This window comes from Adiantum capillus-veneris, chromosome 12 (genome assembly GCF_014529385.1).
Source record: "Adiantum capillus-veneris isolate H3 chromosome 12, ASM1452938v2, whole genome shotgun sequence".
In the NCBI taxonomy this organism is placed as follows: domain Eukaryota; kingdom Viridiplantae; phylum Streptophyta; class Polypodiopsida; order Polypodiales; family Pteridaceae; genus Adiantum; species Adiantum capillus-veneris.
In genome coordinates this window covers 143,708,304-143,726,898 of record NC_140942.1, presented here as the reverse complement: position 1 = coordinate 143,726,898, position 18,595 = coordinate 143,708,304, and the positions used below count along the sequence as shown (strand labels likewise).

Below are 18,595 nucleotides of genomic sequence, written 5' to 3'. Positions count from 1 at the left end.
CAGCTTAACTTCAAAAAAATGATTTCGATTCACTTATATATGACATACGGCTTTCGAGATTGAAAAAGATGAGGGAATATTAGACAAGAAGAGGTAGCACTCAAAGAGAATGAGAGTAGCTTATTATATTTTTTGTCAGCAAGGTTCAACAGGGCACGCTGTCAATAGTGACCACCACCATGTTACCCTACAACATGATAGTACCACAACGTTGTTGGTCCGAGGATATCAACTCCACAGAAACAAGCCCAAGGAGGCAACAACTAACATGGTAACTGCAAATTTGGAGGGCTGACCTTGTGGCTGCAGCATCGATAACGGCTAGGAGCACAGACCAGGACTAGTGCCACCCAAAGAAGAGGTGCTCGATAAAACTCTTACAGCAATTGAAGATCACCAAAATAATGGTGGCGGCAGCACGAAAAGGAATGGCTACAAAGACCATGCACCAACCTAGCACCACCTGGTCCTGACCGTTGCTTTTGCATGTGTAGCTCCTGTAACTCGCACTAACTCTGCCCCATCCTCCTCACATTCCCATTTGCATGGCTACTGCCAGTTGATGGAGCCTCCCTTTTGCATGTAGCTAGTTGCGAACTTTTCTCTCTCTCCCGCCCTCTCAATCAGCTGCTGCCCATGAGTTTTCATTATATCTCCCCCTTAGTTGGATACAGTACACTTGTGGCCAACGTCATTCCTCTCTCTCTCTCCAGCCGCCGTCCAAAACTAACTCTCTCTCTTTATTTTTCCCCACCCCCGGCAGCTGTGGACTGCCAACCCACAAGTACACACAAGGGGCAGCCTCATCTGCAGCCCGAGTAATTGTTGTCCTCTCGCAGTTCAACACACACACCCACTCTTAAGTTTGTCAGCCATGCGGACTTGCTCTTTGTAGTGGCCGAACTGGTGCCACCTAACTCTCTCTTTCTGTCTTCAGTTGTCCCCCCACGCTCTCAGACCTACCGCCTTTCCTATCTCTTTTGAGCACCCATGCAACAGTTGATTGGATACCTTCTCTCCTCCTCGTCCCTAGACTGGAGCGCACAGAATTCATCTATAGCGGGCATGTAGCACTCACCTTCCTGCATTCACATGATGCCGTGGTACCACTGCTCATTGCTTCTTATGTAATAAGCTGCAATATTGGTGCAACTCCATGGTATCCATTGCACATCCATGCTCCCTCGCTCACTCGACATAGTTATTATGAACGAACGGATTCCCGGCAAGCAGTTTCTGTGGAGGAGGCTCTATGGAGAGCTCAAGCCATGTCTGATGCTGATGTTGATCTTTGCTGATGCATTGTTTCCCAAATATGAGCTGCGCGATTTTTGTAAGATTGTACATGGTACAACCAAAATGGCAACCACACTGTAGGGAGGTGGGAGAACCCCATTCTGCCTCATATAGAATTGGAGGAGTTGGGATTCACAATTGTGGCTTACCCATAATCGCTTATGGCAATGCAGGATGCTTTATGTGTGGTCGCATGCCACCTCCAACAAACCTCCCTTCTTTTGCGGATATCCAAAAGGTTGTGGATTTTGAGAGGTATTCTGAGGAGCAGAGCAGCCACTCAACTTCTTCACGTCCAGAATTTGATATACAGCAAGAGATGCAATTCCAAACAATTCATGCTGACCATGGAAATTATCCTCGAAAAACAAAACCTTCTTGACCTGGTGAATGGCACCTCTGTGTGTCCAGCGCAGGTACATCCTCCCACAGTAGCCAATACTCAGGCCATTGCTGATTGGAAAAAGGAAGACCTTAATGCGAGGCTTGAACTCCTCCTTCATATGGAGGACACCCAGAAACAAACGGTGATAACATTGACCATCGCACGCGAAATCTGGACAAGACTCATGGAAACCTATGAGCATAAAGATGTTGCAAGTCAGATTATCAACCTGAAAAACCTTGTCAACATGACTATGTCTAATGATCAAGACACTCCCAAATTTGTCGAGTCTTGGTGACTCCTACTGCATGAGACAATTCTCTCTGGTGTCGACTTGACCGCTAAGTGTGCAAGCAATGTTATTACTTGCTGCTTTACCATCTTCCTGGCAGCTGTATCACTATAAGAACAGCGGCACAACTCACAATTCCTACGTTCATACCAGCTATTCTTCAAGAAAGTATTCTCCGCAAGTCAGTATCTCCATCAGGTGGTGGTTCTTCCATTGCTATGTTTGTTCGACCTTCGTGAAAACCCTATCAAACCTGACGGCAATCTACATCATCACAATCTTATCAAAAATCATCACGATTTAAGTCCAGATCTAAATATCCTTCTACATCTGGCTTCCGTCTCGTCAAACCACATTCCAAAATTTGTGGAAAAAGTAGTCATTTAACTACTGATTGATGACATAAAAATAAAAGGAGAACATCTGGCAATCAGGATCATTATGCCTCAGATTTAGGATCCTCTTCCTCCTCACGAAGCCACTCAGAGTGTCACACTCCTGGCTCAGGAAGTCAATCAGATGGTAGTGCTCACATAGCATTTATGGCTCTTCACGAACCTGAAATTAACTCAGACACCACCTGGATCCTTGATACTGGAGCTACATGTCATCGTAACTGGCTTCACAACTATGAGACACTCATCACCAATGTTTAAATTCGCTTTGGCAACAATAGTGTTCAATATGCAGAAGGCACTGGTACAGCCAACATAGAGCTCTCCGATGGAAATGTCGTTGTTGTCGACCATGTGCTATATGTCCCAAATTTAGCCAAAAACATAATCTCTTTGAGTCGCCTCACTAGCGGTGGCACGGCCATAGAGTTTCTTCATGACTACTGCCTCGTAAAGCATATCCTTCCAACCGGCCGTACCTATGTTGTCGCTTGCCCCAAAATCGGTCGGCTATATCTCCTTGGTCATTCACCGATTTTGGAATAAGTGCATTCAGCCATCACAGATGATACTACATCTTATACCACTTCACTATCGCTCTGGGCATCTCAATGTACCTACAATGCAACATATGGTGCGAACAGAATTAGTTCAAAATCTGCTCTTTGACCCAAAAGGCGCCATTTCTCTGTGTGAAGGATGCATTTTTTGAAAAACTCTCGCATCAAAAGTTTCCTAGACGGGCTGAACGTACATCGTAGCCACTAAAATTGGTCCATATTGACTTGTGCGGTCGAATCCAAAAGTCGCTGACATGTAATACCTACTTCATCACCTTTATTGATGACTATACGCGTTTTACTATCATAAACGTTTTGAAAGATAAAACTAAAGAAACCATTAATGATGCCTTTAAGGCATACCACACCTTAGTAGAGTCACAATTAGAACTCAGACTAAAAACATTACAATCTGACAATGGATCTGAGTTCACTAATCATCTCTTAACGGGCTATTGTACTGCTCATGGGATACTTCAAAGGTTTACTGTGCCATCTACATCTCAACAGAATGGTCTGGCTGAGTGGAAAAAAAATAGAACCTTGCTGGATTCAGCTCGCGCTATGCTTCATGTTGCTAGCTTGCCCCCCCCCCCCCCCAACGTTTTTGGCAAGAAGCTATTACTACTGCATGTAAAGACATTGATAACTTTTTCCCAACACTTATGGGAGAAGGCTCTAAAGACATATGTCGGTTTAAAGACATTGATAACTTTTTATCTTGTTTACTTTCTTTTCAAATTCCAATTGTCAAGTCATTGTGCCAGCAATGTATATCTTAAAAGTATAATCACACACTAATATTAAATTGAATTCTAGATAGACTGGATTTTTTTTTCTTTCATTGCAAAATACTAACACAAAATTACCAGTTGCAGTACTCGTACCTCTCCCCATATGCCACTAATGGTATAAATACAGGATACCCTCATGGAAATTTTATAGAGATGCTTTGTCAATAAGCTATGTAGCTACTCCAGTGAGCTAAGGTGCTTTAGGATACTGCACAAAAATTCGTAAGTGCTTTGATTTCCTGCACTGTGATGCCAACAACATAGTAAATATTATTTTCCCTTTATGTCTTGCCTAGTCCATTGGTCACGCACACACAGATTCGCCGATCTAGGCAGTGTGTAGGTACTCATCTTGGTGCAGATCCGCCGATTTAGGCAGCACAATAATAAACTTCAGATCTATGATTTTTTAACAATATCCAATGAAGGTCCGCGGATTTAGGCAGCATTAGTGTAGATTCGTCGATTTAGGCAGCACATCTTATTGGTGTAGACTCGCCGGTTGAGGCAACACCGATCATGAAATCATGCTCCAGTGGCTGGCCACCACTGCAACTGGTATGATTTTGTTACCCGGGTATATAATGAAAGTGAATTGGATTTGGACTTATATTGTGGAATTGGGATTGGATTGGGATTTGGTATCTGGTGATTATTATGGCAGTGTTTATGTGATGAGATTGACATTATGAGATTGATGATGCATGTGACCAGTGATATCCTGATTCATCAAGGTATGACATATACTGCTTATTCTAGTGGTATGGGACAATAGAATAGGTAGTATGTGGATGATGGCAGGCATAAGCAATATTGTCTAAATTTATGAATTTTGTTACTATTTGATATAGATTTCTAATCATTTTTTTTTACAAGTATTATTTGCAGATTTCTATCTTCGCAACTGAGGACAGTTGCTTTCCAACGGAAAGGTATGTTATGGAATTGATATTTTATTATTTATTGCAGCTGACAGGTGGAAAATATTGGGACCGAGCTAGGCCTATGCGAATGAAAGTATATACATGGTACATTTGATTATTCAAGTGATCTTTTATGAGCTTTGGCCATTTATGACCGGCCGACCAGTTTGTACTCAATTTGACCATTCAAGAAATCTATAAATGAAATACGTGCAAGAGGGAAATGGTCACTCTTGCACGGGGGGAGATTGCACCCAGTGTTTGTGTTGCTCTTCTCATCTCTCCTCTCTTCTCTCTCGCCGTGCCGGCGTAGCACTCCGCTCTAGGAGGTGCGCCTTCACGTGCTCTCTCAATCTCCCTCGCTCTCTGTCTCTCTCTGTTTGTATTGTGCTCGATTATGGATTTGTGCAAGTCGACAGGTACGTAGATTTATTCGTTTATGTCTTGCTATGCGCTATTTTGAGTACTTTACAGGGCAGCCACGCTCCCGTTTGTAGCAAGAAAGGTATCCCCCTTCTCACGAAGACTTGCCATGAAATTCGGCCCTAATCATGAGAGACTGTGGCCATGGGATTGACCCCCCCCCCCCCCCCGAACATTATTACTTTAGAGAGCTTGTTGTGGGAGTTTGCCCTAGGATTTGTAAGGTTAGAGGATATAACCGTATAGAAATAGGGTGGTAAACTTTATTAAGAGGGAAAACTTGGCTTGCAAATTTTGATTTAGAAAAAAAAAGAGAGGTAGAAAAGAATGTAAGGAAACCCTATGCAACCTTCTCCAGGTACTGCAAGATGGAGGTCCTTATGATCCACATGTAGGGCTAGCGTGTACGCACGTACATGATTGTATTGAAAAAGGCACCATTAGTCTCCTTGTTGGTTCCAAAGCACCTTGAATAAGGCACCAATATCTTCTATTTCTTGTATGTGGTATCCCCGTTACTATTTCTGCTCATAGTGAGAATGATACTAGCTACCTTGAGTCAAAAAGATGCGCATGTATGTGGGCTACCCATTGTGAGAGAGATTGAGGGTGCCTTGCACTTGCATGGTTGCATTGAGTGGAAAAGAAGTGCAGACATAGGCACCTTCTTGTAAGCACTCTTAGAGGCACCTCCCTTCACAAAAAGCAGTCCCTTGAAACTTACTACTGCCTCAACCTTTGCAATGGTTACTAGTTTCCCTTTTGTGGCTATAGTGATCATGGATTATTTGCTCTGATTTGTGTGGTGGACCAATCCCCTAGCATGCAAGTGTAAGCCTTTGTCTAAAGCATTCAAGAGACCCCTCCCTTGTGGAAAATCACAAGTCCACCTTTTTGCAGAGGCAGAGAGAGAGAGAGAGAGAGAGAGAGAGAGAGAGAGAGAGAGAGAGAGAGAGCCAAATGTTTATGGAAGGACTTGCTAGTTCATTTGAAATTTCATCACATGTGGGTGTAGTCTAGGGCCCTATAAAAAAAAAGAAGTGCTTGCACACTCAATCCTTAAGGAGTATTCAACGTACATTTGTTAGGACATGGATCCTAGAAGAGAGGGTCTGAATTTCAATGACAAGAGATTGGGAAAATGCTATGGTGGTAAAGCCCAATGTGCCGCATCTAAGTGTTGGGCATCCGGAGACTAACCAAGAACTAACACTGACCATTCATTCTACATAAAAGAAAAAGGACTCATAACCCTAACACTATTGTGTTTGGACTCCATCCAAACCTGTGTCTCCTCTCTTCTTCTCTCTTTTCCATTGTTGTGCACACAAACACGCTCTCGCATGTGCACTTCAACTGGTATCAAAGCTCAGGGACTGGGAGCACCATTGGAGCTTGACGGGGAAGCAGGCAGAGAAGCAGCAAAAATTGCAGCACATTTTTGCATATCTTTTTTGGCCTACCAAAATGTCTTCATTCAAGCCAACTCTCATGATTCTTGACCGGTTTTTTTCCTCTTCACTTTTGTAGAAGAAAGTTTTCTCAAAATCTTCACCAATTTTGAGATACGTCACTCAGACTACCTGTAGGTCATGAAGTACAAGCTGTAGATTTTTATAGATTTGTTTTGACCTATAAAAACAGTTTATTTCATGTCCATTCCTCAAAATCCCAACCTTTTTTGTGTGGTCTACAACTTTACAAAAGGAAGTTTCTGCAGATTTTGCACGGTTTGAGAGATATTTAGTTCAAACAGTAGGGTGGTCTACCTTCGTCGATTCTTTTGCGTATAGGTTTTTGTTGTAGACTCTTTCTGCAATCTCTTTAACATGCATATTTGATGAAAGTTCTTTAGGGTCTGTTAAATCAGATAAACCGCACAATAGCAGATACAGAAAAGGGTTTCTGTGGTTGATATAAGATCTTATGCAGTTTATGTATTGTGATGGAAATATGCAAAGCCTATTGTTATTGAGTTGGGGAATTCTCAAATGTGGAGATCCTTTTGGTGATACAGGTTTTGGAGCGATCCCCCGACATCCCCATAGTATCGGCATCGACATAGGATATATGTTTATGCGATTAGTGCAGTATTGGTGTGCATTTGCTGACCCACCATTGCTGGCATTGATGTCATCTTTATGCATATGCGCTTGACAGTGTTCAGTTGGTCAGAGACACTCTTCTAGAGTTGGAGACATTGAGAGTGATAGCTCTTTGAGATTCTATCTTTCCAGTTTAGCCACTTTGATTAGCGTTTGAGTCATTGTACACATTTGTTTTGGGTTTAGAGGTCAATTTTGCAGGGGAGACTCTGTCGAAAATTTTCAGGTTTTCTATCATCTTCTTCAGTGCGGCGGATCTATTACTGTTGTTCCTTGTCAAGTGATGGGTTCATCATCGGAGAACTCTTTGTTTAACATTGAGAAGTTAGATGGCACTAACTTCCCATTTTGGAAGGAACAAATTTACAATGTCTTAGTACAAAAGAAGCAGATCCGGCCGATAAAGATGAAGGGGATAAATCCTGAGGATATAAATGAGTATGATTGGCAAGAGTTGGATGAGCTTGCCAGGTCCACCATCATGCTGACTTTGTCAAAGAATGTGTACTTCACTGTGAACGTGGAAAAGACTAGCTATGAGCTATGGAAGAAGTTACGTGACCTGTATGAGAAGCAAAGTGCGGCATCATAGGTTTATTGGATAAAAAAGTTAGTTCATTTGAAGATGGATGAGGGCACACCCATGTGCAACCATCTCAATGAGTTCAACACAATTTTCAGTCAGCTTTCTGTGCAGGGAGTCAATTTCAAAGATTCGGTCAAAGCAATGTTCTTGCTAGTTACATTGCCAAAAAGTTGGGATACTTTTTGCACAACCATAAGTAGCTTAGCACCTCCTGATGGTTTAACATGTGTTGATGTTAAGGGCAGTTATCTTACTGAAGAGGTTAGCATGAAGAATCTTGATACTTCTCTTGGTACTAGCAATGCTCTCGTTGTTCATGGTCGACGATCACAAGAAAAGGGCAAGCAAAATCAGAGAGGAAAATCTCGTAGCAAAAAGGGTCATATGAAGAAAGACTGTCGAAAGTGAAAACAAGAGAAAGGTAAAGACAAGAAGCAAGAAGAAGGCAAGACTAAGGAAGGTAGTATAAAGATTGAAGAGATCAACAATATTTTTGTTGAAGATTTTGATGGAGACATTTATCACACATCTTCCATGGATTCAACATTTTTGGTTGCCACTGATGATTACTCTTTACAAGATAGGGTTATTAACTCAGGTGCATTGTTTCATGTGACTCCTCACAAGTACATATGATGCATTCTATAAAGGTCATGTTTGTCTTGGCAATAATTTTCCTTGCGACATAGTTGGTGTCGGCGATGTACATCTAAAATTTTAGAATGATTCTTCATTCATGCTCAAGAATGTGAGACATGTGCTGAAGCTTACCAAAAGCTTGATTAGTACAGGATAATTGGATGACATAGTATATTACTACACATTTGGTGATAGTTCATGGTGGAAAATCACCAAAGGTTCTTTAGTGGTAGCACATGGTTCAAAGTCTTGGACTTTGTACATGCTACATGTATCGAATGTTAAAAACCATGTAGTTTGTGTAACCGAGCAACCAAGTGTTTCTTTGTGGCATCGCCCGTTAGGATATATGTCTCAAAATGGAATGAAAGTATTGTCTCATTTTGGTTATGTTCCTGGATTCAATTTCTCAGACTTTTCAGTTTGTGAGCACTGTCTTTATGGTAAATAAACATATTCACCACACAAAAGGGGAAGCACTCGGAAAAGTGAGCCATTAGAGTTAGTGCATAGTGATGTGTGTGGACCTATGCCTAGCATATTCATGGGAGGTTCATTGTACTTTGTTACATTCATTGATGACTTCTAAAGGAAAGTGTGGGTATATCCTCTCAGGAAGAAGTATGAAGTTCTTTCAAAATTTCAAAATTTTGTGGCATTAGTGGAGAATCAGTCTGGCAAGAAAGTCAAGTACTTAATGTCAGACAATGTTGGTGAGTATGTCACTAAAGCCTTTCAAAATTTTTGTGAATCCAAAGGCATCAAAAGAGAGTTGACTGCTCCATATAACCGTCCACAAAATGATGTTGTTGAGAGGATGAACCATACCATACAAGAGAAGTTACGTAGTAGCATGTTGTCTAATGCAGAGTTGCCTAATGGATTTTGGGTGGAAGCGTTAGCAACTGTTGTCCATCTTATTTATAGATCTCCTAACAAGGCTTTAGATGAGAAGGTACCTGAAGAGCTTTGGTCTGGGAAGCCACCTTCTTACAAGCATCTTAGAGTCTTTGGATGTGAAGCGTATTGCCATGTTCCAAAGGATTTTCAAAGCAAGTTGGATCCTAAGTCAAAGAAATGCATATTTCTTGGCTATGGCAATCCTGGCGAGATGGGTTTTAGTTATGGGATCCTGAAGCTAAAAAGTTAGTTCGCAATGATGACGTATACTTCAATGAAGAAACTATGCATTAGAAGCCTGTGAATATAGTGGAGGTCAGGAGAGTTATCTTCCAAGAATATGGAGTTGTCCACACTAGGGCTGAAGTGCCTAATGTCAGACAACAAGGAAAGAATCCTCCTGTAGTAGTACAAGATGTTGCTGAGGGACGACCGGCTCAAGCAGTTATTAGAAGGTCTACAAGAGTCTCAAGGCCTCGTGATAGATTTACTCCCTCATTGGACTACATTATGTTGACAGATTGCGGAGAGCCTTCCTGCTATAAGGAAACCATGTCAATGGATAACAAGGCAAAGTGGGAGAAAGCTATGCAATCAGAAATGGACTTGTTGCATAAGAATCAAACTTGGAAGTTGGTTCGGTTGCCTAAAGGTAAAAAGACATTACCATGCAAATGGGTGTATAAGCAAAAAATTACACCTCATGATAATAAACCCAAGTACAAGGCATGACTTGTTGCTAGAGGATTTAAGCAACAACAGGGTATTGACTTTGATGAGATCTTTTCTCCGGTTGTCAAGATGACTACTTTGCGGTATGTACTTGTGTTGGTTGCTACAAAATACATGGAACTTGACCAGATGGATGTCAAGACAATGTTCTTGCATGGTGATCTTCAATAAGAAGTTTATATGCAGCAGCCAGAAGGTTTTGTTGAGAAGGGCAATGAAGACTTGGTGTGTCAGTTAGAAAAAACTCTTTATGGTCTAAAAAAATCATCAAGAGAGTGGTATCCTAAATTCTACTCGTTCATGCTCTCTCAAGGCTACAAACATAGCGATATGGACCATTGCCTCCACACTAAGCGAGATAAATATGGTATTTTTTTGATTTTGGTCCTTTATGTGGATGATATGTTAATTGTCGGGAAATGTAGGGATGATATTTTAGCCTTGAAGGCAGAGTTACATGCAAACTTTGAAATGAAGACATGAGTGAAGCAAGCCATATCCTTGGCATGCGCATTAAGCAAGACAGATGCAAGAAATTGGTCTATTTGTCTCAATTTGAGTACATTGCTAAAGTGCTCAAGCATTTCAATATGGAGAAGGGGAAGGCATTGAGTACTCCATTGCCTCAATATATGAAACTTTCTAAAAATGATTGCTCTAAGCCTAAAGAGAAAAAGACTGAAATGGCACAAGTGCCTTATTCATCTTCAGTTGGGAGTTTCATGTATGCTATGATTGCTACACGTCCTGACATTGCTTTTGCAATCGGAGTTGTTAGTAGATATATGTCAAATCCAGTCAAGAAACATTGGGAGGTAGTGAAAGGAGTTACACGATATTTTAATGGTACAAAAGACATGTGCATTTTCTTTGGAAGAAAGGAAGCATGTGTAATGGGTTACATGGATGCAGATTATGCAAGAGCCTTGGACAAGAGAAGGCCCACTAAAGTCTATGTTTTTGAATTCACTGGAGGTGCAGTTTCATGGCGATCTTGTTTGCAAGATTGTGTTACCTTGTCTACTACAGAGGCTGAATATGTTGTAGCTTCAGAAGCTTCATGGCTTGGTTTGCACATTGTTGAGAACTCATGGGCATTGGGTAGATGATCATGGTCATTGTCTACCTGTATTATATGTATATGTACATTGTCACCCCAACTTCAAGGCACATTGTCCTTGTAGTGGGAGGTTGTTGGGGTGGTAAAGCTCAATGTGCCACGTCTGAGTGTTGAGCAGCCGGAGACTAACTGGGAACTAACACTGACCATTCATTTTTCATGAAAGAAAAAGGACTCATAACCCTAACACTATTGTGTTTGGAGTCCACCCAAACCTGTGTCTCCTCTTTTCTTGTCTCTTCTCCATTGCTGTGCACACACACACGCTCTCGCACGCGCACTTCAAGGGGTTGGGTGGACAAGTCTCTACACTTGTCATGCATGCATAGGGGCTATCCCTAGGGAAAGGTTATATAGGGAGGGATTGGATGGGATGCGTGTCTATGTCTACACATCATGCACTCTCACATTGGTATCAAAGCAACAATACAAACTAGGTCAAGAGTCAAGTGCGTGAGGAGATCTCTCGCAAGATTGACGACAGTGTGGCATCCAGGTATGTGAGCTAAAGCGGCAAGAAGATATAGCCCTCAATGTTTGCATTGGCGGGCTCCCATGAAATTGGAAAGGGGAGGGGGATCTCAAGTTCAATGATTTACTTTCTTGAACTCGAACGATAATTCCAGTGAGCGTACAATGGAATCAAGAAACAATAATCACCCTCATGCAATCTCAAGACACCAAATTTTGGTTTGCAGAAGATCTTACACTTGCCCAACTCAAACAGAAGAACGTAGAACTCTAAAAGGTGTGGGAAGCGTGCGCAATAGGAAAATGGGCAGTTAACTGAGGAGGTAAAGCCATTGTCTAGGAGTTTCGAACTCCCAAACTGGCTACCCCCTCACCTATCCCTCCTTAGGTTTTGTTCTCTTTTTTTTAACCCTTCCTCGGACCCTCAATCCTTAATTGAGATGTATCTGACTCCCCCACTCAGAACGAACCCTCTATAATGTTTTGATTTTTGATCTCATAGGTCATATCTAACTTTCGTGGATGATAATTCGATCTCTCTCTCTCTCTCTCTCTCTCTCTCTCTCTCTCTCTCTCTCTCCACACACACCCACACCCACACACACACTGTGACACAAACAAAATAGTATATTTTTAACTTTATTCAAACAACTGTCAAAACCTCTAATTTTTTGTAATTAGTAGTAGTATGTGAGAAAATTTTAAAATTGTAGTCTGTATGAAATGCCTCCCTCCTTGCAAACGCAATCACTTTTAAAATTTACCTCTAAATTGAAAATTTAGATATGATAATACATACAGGTTGAGAGGGATAAATTATGCACACACATTCACCACATATAAAGGACTTGATATTTGGTTTCAAGAGCAACTTGTAATTCAAAAATTGTACAAGTGATCAAAAAGTTGTGCTTGAAACTAGAATTATTGTCATTTACCACCATTCTACACAATCATGTCACGAACCGAAACTTGAAGCCATAACTTATGTAAGCATATAAATCATCTCCTTGTGACCACAGTCATTAAAAAAAACATTACAAGCAAGAGATCATCATAATTGCTACTTTTCATGGTTTCCATAGTTTAGCATGATTCTCTTCCATGCTAACCTGTTATATGCATAAGGTAGATGTCCTCAAGCATCTCATCACCGAAAATGTGCAAGGGTATTTAAAAAAAAGATCAAACTCATTTTTCTCAAAAGTCACAACTTCCTTTTATCTCTGTCATTTAGCATGACATGGTTACACTGTCAATTCAAAACCACAGGCTACGAATCATGTAACAAAAAAGATTAAACTCAATTTTCTCATAAATCATATCTTTCTTTTTTCTCTCACATTTGCCACAACAGTTACATTTAAAAAAAATCAAAACCATAGATTGGAAGTCATTCTACAAAAAGATCAAATCCAATTTTCTCTCCTTTGGCACAACATGATTACACTTTTCATTCAAAACAAGATTGGAAGTCATGCAACATATCATTTGGACCAAGTTCTCTCATTACATGTAAAAACACTAAAGTTGCCCTTCTAAAAACTAAAAATTTTGATCTTTTTTCTCACATAATGTGTTGTGCAACAGATCATTTGGACCAAGTTCTCTCATTACATGTAAAAACACGAAAGTTGCCCTTCTAAAAACTAAAAATTTTGATCTTTTTTCTCACGTGATGATCATACCCCATACTACCGTTGGTACAACTGAAGATGGTCGGCCTATGGAAGTGCAACAAGCCCAGGCATGGTAGTTTGCAGGCAAATGATTGCGACATTGAGCAAGTATTTGATGCAGCCAAGAGACAGGTACGCAGAGATGGAGCACTCTCTAGTCGAAATTGCAAGTGTTTCTTGCTATCACATGTGTCAGGAGCAAGTGTTTATATCATAAGGTTGTCAGCGGGACAAGGGGTGCTGGATGCAGAAGATATGGAGTTATGATATGGGATTTGGATCGAGATGACTACAGGACACTCTACTGCCAGGATGTGTATGCCAAATTCGGCATTGTATAAGTCATTCGTTGTTCTCAAGTCTTGTAAGGCAAAAGGTGCTATGATGTGTATGTCAAATTGGACATCAAGGTCAGCGATGTCGAGATCTTTGTGTATTCGAGTGCAGCTTCATGGTCGTTTACTATTTGGGCATCATTTCAAGCTCAAAACCATGATTGACCGCAGCAAACACTATTAAGGAGTGATCGGGTTGGAATCCGGATCATTAGTAGAGTGAAGTTCGGATATCAGGGTATGCGGAGCTTGTGACAGTCGTGCCGAGCATCCTCTCCTGGAAAAGTGGCCCAACTTGAGAGGAATGAAAAAAAAAAAAGACTATTTTGGTAGTCTGGTCGCCATGCAGAAAACAGGCTAGAGAATATAGCAAGAAGGAGAGCCGTTAGCAGGAAGGGGTGCCATCTGCTGGGCATGCAAGAGGGAGGCGACCAAAGGTAGAGGAGGCTGCATAAGGTAGAGGAGGGGCCGTGACCCAAGGGGGGACCGTCACTTGGGGGGCTCACGGGAAAGTAGAGGGCAGAGAAGCCGCCAAGCGGGTGCACCATTGGTTGGAGCTGTAGACCAAGCCAGGGCCAAGGACAGCCAAAGGGTGGGCAGTCAGTTGCACAGGGAGAGCCGCCAGTTGAAGGTGGGCAGCTTTTTTGTGAGGGCTGGCCAAAGAGGTGCAGGCTGAGTTCAAGAGCGCTACAGGAGGGGCAGCATCCGGCTGAACAGAGGATGGAAGGTGCCGTCAAGGGGTGGAAATAGAAGGCTATGGGCAGGAGCGCCAAGTGGGTGCAGCGCCATCGACTGTATGGAGGCATGATCTGGGAACATGGGAGAGCAGGTGACTACAGCCAAGAGCAAAAGGAAGGCCGCCACGGGCCTAGCCATGAAGGAGGAAAGGAGAGCCGCCATGACGGAAAATGAAAGCAGAGATTGTAGTGGCCTTAAACGCCATCATTGTACCCGCATATATATGTGTTTTGATGCATAATTTTTTCTATGGTTATGCGATTGCTCTACTCGCATCACTTCGCTACTTCGTCTCGTCTTGTGTGTCTCATCCGTGGTAGCGTTGGCTCCGGACCACACGGGTGTGTGTGTGCAGAGAGGGAGAGAGAGAGAGAGAGAGTGCTTGTGGTTGCAGATTGGGTGTGGGTTTGTGTGCGGTTGAGGTGTGTGAGGCCTCCCGATGTGTGTGTTTACAGGATTTGGTGAGTGTATGCATCAATATGTGGGATACGGGTGATGTTTTGTTGATGGGTCTATTGTGCTAAAGTGCTCATGTGTGAGTGTGTATAGCCGATGGTGCTCATAGGCGAGCCGATGCATTGGAGATTGGCAGATAGTGTGCGTGTGTATGTGATTCTGTGTGGTTAGGGGTGCGGGTTAATCCCTGGGCTATAGAGAGGCGAGTTAGGAGTGTGCTGGGTTTGTTCCCCCTTCCCCCTTTCCATCACCCCCCACTGAGGAGCTACTGATTGCTTCTCGGTGAAGTCAAAGACGGTGTTGTGGTGATACCAGTTTCAAAGAGCAAGTGCTGCTAAGCAAGGTGTGGGCGGGTTTTTTGACTTTTACAGGTGTTGAAGATGCAGAAGTGTGGCTGCAGGATTATGGTCTGTTTCTGCTAGAGAGTGGCTTGTCAAAAGAAGAGGGAGTGGCTCAAGCGTTCCCACTCTTGGTTCGTGGAAAGGCCAAAACATGGTATGATGGTTTGTAGGCTGAAGAAAAGCTGGATTGGAGCAGCCTGAAAGCGGCATTCCGAAGCAAATATGTGTCCAACACACAATTGAGCGAAGTGATGCGAATATTGGACGAGCTAAAGCAAAACTTGGCTGGTCACTTTCAAGCGTTTGTGTGGGATCTCAAAGCGCTATGGAGCAAACTCATGAAGGTAACTGCTGCAGAGAATACTGACTTCTTGAAATTAAACAAATTCATAGAGTGCTTGCATGTGGATGTTCATGATAAAGTTGAAGTCGATGGACTGATGTCATATGTGGAGGCAGTGGACTTTGCAAAAGGTCACACAAAGAATCTCTTGAAGAAACGTCAAGTGAGGCAAGGATGGTCCAATTCGATAGTGTGAGAGCCAGTTGAAGCGATGGAGATAAAAGCACGTCCAATGCTAGAGGGTCTGCATATGCAAGAAGAGCTGAAGATATTATGGTTGCAAAGAGACAGGGTTATTCCTATGCCTCCGATTCCAGACAAGAAAGATCTAGTGGTTGAAGAGGTGCTGATGGTTCCAAGCCAGGGAAATATGTTGGCAGATTCAGCTATGGATGGTCAAATCCCTGGGGAGTGTGCTCATGGCCGACAAGTGAGATTTGTTGTTAAGGTTAAAACAGTAGTGATGGACGAGATTCCATATTCAGAGACACGGGAAGAGCATAAGTTAGGTGGCGGCAGCTCTTTCGATGAAGATAGCACATGGGAGACTGGCTCCACTTCCTCAAGGTATGATATTTACGATATTATGCATGTAGATGAGGTGGTCACAAAGCAGCATGAGACAGGTATAAAGATGCCTTGTGTGGACCAGGGGTTGGGCAACCCCCTCTTTTGCTTCATGATGATAGGGTGTCAAAGGTTGGTGCCATGTTGTTGATAGATATACTTTTGAAGGTTGCTTTACAAGCAGTTTTGCACCGTTTGCAAAGCTCTTTGGATGCAGATTATGTTATAGAGAGCCCTCTAGCAGGTAAAAGCCTAATGATGTATGGTGCAGATGCTTCGAAGGTTGGTGAACATAATCATTTTATGTACCAGGAAGGCTTGTGGATCCAGGTTGTTAAAGGTTTATGGTGGGGACAACTACATGCATGGTTGGCTTACAGATTTACAGGTGCAAAGTGGGGATGGTTTGTATATATTTTACAGATGGGTGGTAATGCTCAAAACCATCGGTTTTACCCAGGAGGGGCCTACACTACACTTGGGAAATCTCGGGGCTTTCCATTTGATCCGGGGGATTCTACAACTTATAAAATCTCTCTCTATCTATCTATCTACATACAAATCTCTGTCTCTCTATCTATCTACTGCTTATGTACATACTAAGTGTCAGTTTTCTAATATGCAGTCATCTCTTATCTAAATAATACTATGGTGGAGCAGGAATGCTCAACACGGGGTTGGGCAATGATGGTACAACTGAAGATGGTCGGCATATGAAAGTGCAAGCAGCCCAGGCATGGTAGTTTGCACGCAAAGGATAGGGACATTGAGCAAGTATTTGATGCAACCAAGAGACAGGTACACAGAGATGGAGCACTCTCTAGTTGAAATTGCAAGTGTTTCTTGCTATCACAGGTGACAGGAGCAAGTGTTTATATCATAAGGTTCTGAGCGAGACAAGGGGTGCTGGATACCGAAGCTATGAGAGTTATGATATGGGATTTGGATCGAGATGTCTGCAGGACACTCTACTGCTAGGATGTGTATGCCAAATGCTGCCCATTGTACAGGTCATTCGTGGTTCTCAAGTCTTGTAAGGCGAAAGGTGCTATGATGTGTATGTCGAATCGGACATCAAGGTCAGCGATGTCGAGATCTTTGTGTATTCGAGTGCAGCTTCATGGTTGTTTACTATTCCGGCATCATTTCAAGCTCGAAACAATGATTGACCGTGGCAAACACTATTTTGGAGAATCCTTTTGGTGATCGGGTTGGAATCTGGATCATTAGCACAGTGAAGTTCGGATATCAAGGTATGCGGAGCTCGCGATAGTCGTGTCGAGCATCCTCTCGTGGGAAAGTGGCCCAACTTGAGAGGAATTTAAAACAAAAAAAAAAGACTGTTTTGGTAGTCTGGTCGCCATGCAGAAAACAAGCAAGAGAATATAGCAAGAAGGACAGCCGTCAGCAGGAAGGGGTGCCATCTGCCGGGCATGCGACAGGGAGGCAGCCAGAGGTGGCGGGGGCTGCATAAGGAAGAGGAGGGGCCGTGACCCAAGGGGGGACCGTCACTTGGGGGCTCACGGGACAGAAGAGGGCAGAGAAGCCGCCAAGTGGGTGCACCATTGGTACGTTTGGGGCTGTAGAACAAGCCAGGGCCAAGGACACCAAAGGGTGGGCACTCGGTTGCACAAGGAGAGCCGCCAGTTGAAGGTGGGCAATTTTTTTGTTAGGGCCGGCCAAAGAGCTGCAGGCCGAGTTCAAGAGCGCCACAGGAGGGGCAGCATCCGGCTGAACAGAGGATGGAAGGTGCCGTCAAGGCGTGGCAGTAGAAGGCTATGGGCAGGAGTGCCAAGTGGGTGCAGGGCCATCTGTACGACGGCATGATCTGGGAACATGGGAGAGCAGGTGACTAGAGCCAGGAGCAAAAGGAAGGCCGCCAGGGGCCTGGCCATAGAGGAGGAAGGGAGAGCCGCCATGATGGCAAATGAAAAGCAGAGATTGTAGTGGCCGTTAACGCCATCATTGTACCCGTATATATGTGTTTTGATGCATGATTTTTTCTACGGTTTATGCGATTGCTCGATTTGCATCACTTTGCTACTTCATCTCGTCTTGTGCGTCTTGTCCGTGGTAGCGTTGGCTCCGGACCACACGGGTGTGTGTGTAGAGAGAGAGAGGGAGAGAGTGATTGTGGTTGCAGATTGGGTGTGGGTTTGTGTGCGGTCGAGGTGTGTGAGGCCTCCCGATGTGAGTGTGTTTACAGGATTTGGTGAGTGTGCATCAATATGTGGGATACAGGTGATGTTTTCTTGATGGGTCTATTGTGCTGAAGTGCTCATGTGTGTGTATAGCTGATGGTGCTCGTAGGCGAGCCGATGCATTAGAGATTGGCAGATAGTGTGCGTGTGTATGTGATTCTGTGTGGTTAGGGGTGCGGGTTATAATCCCTGGGCTATAGAGAGGCAAGTTAGGAGTGTGCTGGGTTTGTTCCCCCTTCCCCCTTTCCACCGTCACAACACATTTGTTTTATATGAGAAGAATTAAAGTTATCATTTTGAAAACCAGAAATCTA

At 43.1% G+C, this 18,595-nt stretch overlaps 2 protein-coding genes and 1 pseudogene across 2 annotated transcripts; all 3 read left to right on the top strand.

The window, feature by feature from the left end:
• Nucleotides 1-1,643: 1,643 nt before the first annotated feature.
• LOC147446627 (uncharacterized) lies at nucleotides 1,644-2,212 on the top strand (annotated as a pseudogene).
• Nucleotides 2,213-15,724: 13,512 nt separating this feature from the next.
• On the top strand, nucleotides 15,725-16,207 carry LOC147446626 (uncharacterized; the record flags this gene model as incomplete). The annotated part of the gene is made up of 1 exon (XM_086524731.1): nucleotides 15,725-16,207. A coding segment is annotated over exon 1 (483 nt), but the record flags the coding sequence as incomplete, so codon positions are not given.
• Nucleotides 16,206-18,115, top strand: LOC147446625 (uncharacterized). The gene has a single exon (XM_086525819.1). The coding sequence runs from the start codon at nucleotides 16,222-16,224 to the stop codon at nucleotides 16,681-16,683; it is 462 nt and encodes a 153-aa protein (XP_086381945.1). The 5' UTR covers nucleotides 16,206-16,221; the 3' UTR covers nucleotides 16,684-18,115.
• The last annotated feature ends 480 nt before the right edge of the window (nucleotides 18,116-18,595 follow it).

Bases quoted from the DNA above. Each gene is read 5' to 3' on its own strand.
- LOC147446625 (XM_086525819.1), top strand. From the start codon at position 16,222: ATGTTGTTGATAGATATACTTTTGAAGGTTGCTTTACAAGCAGTTTTG.